The sequence below is a fragment of the Aplysia californica genome, unplaced genomic scaffold, assembly GCF_000002075.1.
Source record: "Aplysia californica isolate F4 #8 unplaced genomic scaffold, AplCal3.0 scaffold00042, whole genome shotgun sequence".
In the NCBI taxonomy this organism is placed as follows: domain Eukaryota; kingdom Metazoa; phylum Mollusca; class Gastropoda; order Aplysiida; family Aplysiidae; genus Aplysia; species Aplysia californica.
Genome location: NW_004797312.1, coordinates 179,593 through 181,807, shown reverse-complemented (window position 1 = coordinate 181,807; position 2,215 = coordinate 179,593). Strand labels below are relative to the sequence as shown.

The window sequence follows — 2,215 nt, the reverse complement described above, 5'->3', positions numbered from 1 at the left end:
GTTTTGAGAACCTAAGACCATGAGATCAGAAACAAAATGTTTTATCTCCTCTAGTAAAATCGTAAAAACTTTCAGAGTCGTTTTCCAGATATTCAAAAAACTGCTTTCGAAAAAGCTTGATATGATGTGAAACTCAACATCTTTGACGTCAAATTTCTCAAAACTAGGTGCCGAGCAGAAAAAACCGGTGTAATTTTGAGGTAGCGAAGTGTGTCTGTCTGTCTGTCTGTCTGGTGAGATGTACGCCCGTTTTCCCCGCTGACAGGCAAGGTCGTAACTGTCCGCTTCCTCTAATATCACAATCACATCGGGAAAGAGGAGGGGGGAAAAGGGGGGGGGGGTTCACAACAAATTAAAACAGTTTTCTGAGAGGAAAAAGATTCTGACAATTTTGGCTCATGAGAGAGCAACTTTTTAAAAGACTCTGCTTGGAGCTTCTTCTCCCTTTAATGCCACAAGAACTGTTCTGTTTTTCTCCGTAAATAACACAGGACGTCACAAAATGTTTCTGTTTCTCACCACTGCATGAGGCTTGACCTCGTTCTTCCGCAGTTCAAGTTAAGTACATTAACATCCCAGTAACTCATGAGTGAAACAACGAGCTTCGACTTATAACACATAAGTAATCTTCAAAACACTGACGTAAGTGCCTGGCGAATGAGCGACGATGGGAATGTAGCCACGGGCGGCGCCTAAAGAATAGGGTTATAGATGACTGCCGCTACACGTGTGTGCAATAAACCGTGTTAAGTTTCCTTGCTGTTGTTTAGGGAGCTCTGACTTCCCTTACCATGATGATTTATATTTCGTTCTCCCAGAAATGTCTATGACGTCAGTCCGAAACCTGCCCCTCGGAGTTCGAGTCGGTGACGTCAGCCTGGCGTCAGCAGGACATACTCGGGGCCAGTTTAGACTCGTCACGTGACAAACTTGCGTGAAGCCGTCGCCGTGGCAACCTGAGAGCCTTCCGGACCTCATCTCGGAACTGCTTGTTGCACATCCCGTACACGATGGGGTTCGCCACGTTGTTGACCAGGTAGGAGCGGGAAAACACGTTGACGACCACCTGGGCTCCCGGACTCAGCGACGGGTAGAACAAAGGCCCGACGTGCTGACGGATGATCATGATGATGAGAAAGGGGACGAAGGACAAGACGAAGACGGCGCTGATCGCGAACAGCATGAGCGTAGACTTCGGCGGCCTCAACCGCGCGCCGCGCCAGCTGCTGAAGTGGCTCCCGAGGTCCCCCGCACAACGCCCACTCCCACAGACGTGAGTCTCCGGCTCGGCGGCACTTTCCTGCGTCACTGACGGTTCAGCGGTGATCATTCCGCTTACGCCCAACGTCAAGCCGGCCTCTCCCGTATTGAGGTGACATCCGTTCTCGCTATTTAGCGGCACGTCAGCGTTCTCTGCGTCCTCTCTCGCTTTCTCCGCCTCGAACTCCACCATCTTCTTCTTCCTCCTCTTCTTGGCTCGTCGTCGCTTCAACATCACCTTCCCGATGAGGCTGTAGAGAACGGACAGGATCAGGAAGCAGAAGCTCACCCCGCACCATAAGTAGCCGAAGAACGCCATAGGGTAGGGGGTCGAGTCCATCTCGTTCCGGACGGCACAGATGACACCGAGGATGTGTCCGGTGGCCGGAGGTGGGCGGGGCAGAGGGACGACCTTGCTTCCGTATAGGACGATAGCTGGCCACGACACGCCCACTCCGACAAACAGAGAGACGAAGCAGGCAACATTGGCGCTGGGGGGAAAAGGATAAACAGAAACATTGATCTATGATCAGGAAGTTGGCTTTTGCATTAGTCTTTAACGCCAATCTTTGTTAGAGCAGACAGACTTACGTTTTCTAGGTTTTCAAAGCTAATAGAGAGCGTGCAAACAAACCAAAACAAACAAACCAAAACAACGACAACAACAGAAAACTCCCAAACAAAAACAAACTAAAAAACCCAACAACAGCAACAACAACAACAACAACAACAACACACACACATGTGTGCGTGCGTGCACACACACACACATGCGCACGCCCACGCACCCACGCACACATGCAAACGCACACACAACCACACGCATAAACCCACTCATACATACAGGTAAAGAAAGAGAGAGAGACGGCTAGAGGCTGACAGATAGATAGATAGATAGATAGATAGATAGACAGAGAGAAAGCGAGAGAGAGCTAGCTAGAGAGAAAGCGAGAGA

At 49.9% G+C, this 2,215-nt stretch overlaps 1 protein-coding gene across 1 annotated transcript in view; it reads right to left on the bottom strand.

Annotated features, from left to right (window-relative positions):
* Nucleotides 1-201: 201 nt before the first annotated feature.
* The window catches only part of LOC101857314, a 3,020-nt gene continuing 1,006 nt past the window's right edge, over nucleotides 202-2,215 (bottom strand). The window contains exon 2 of the mRNA XM_005092214.2: nucleotides 202-1,751. Within this exon, the coding sequence (XP_005092271.1) occupies nucleotides 884-1,751 (868 nt within the window). The 3' untranslated portion in view covers nucleotides 202-883. The remainder of the gene's footprint in view (nucleotides 1,752-2,215) is intronic.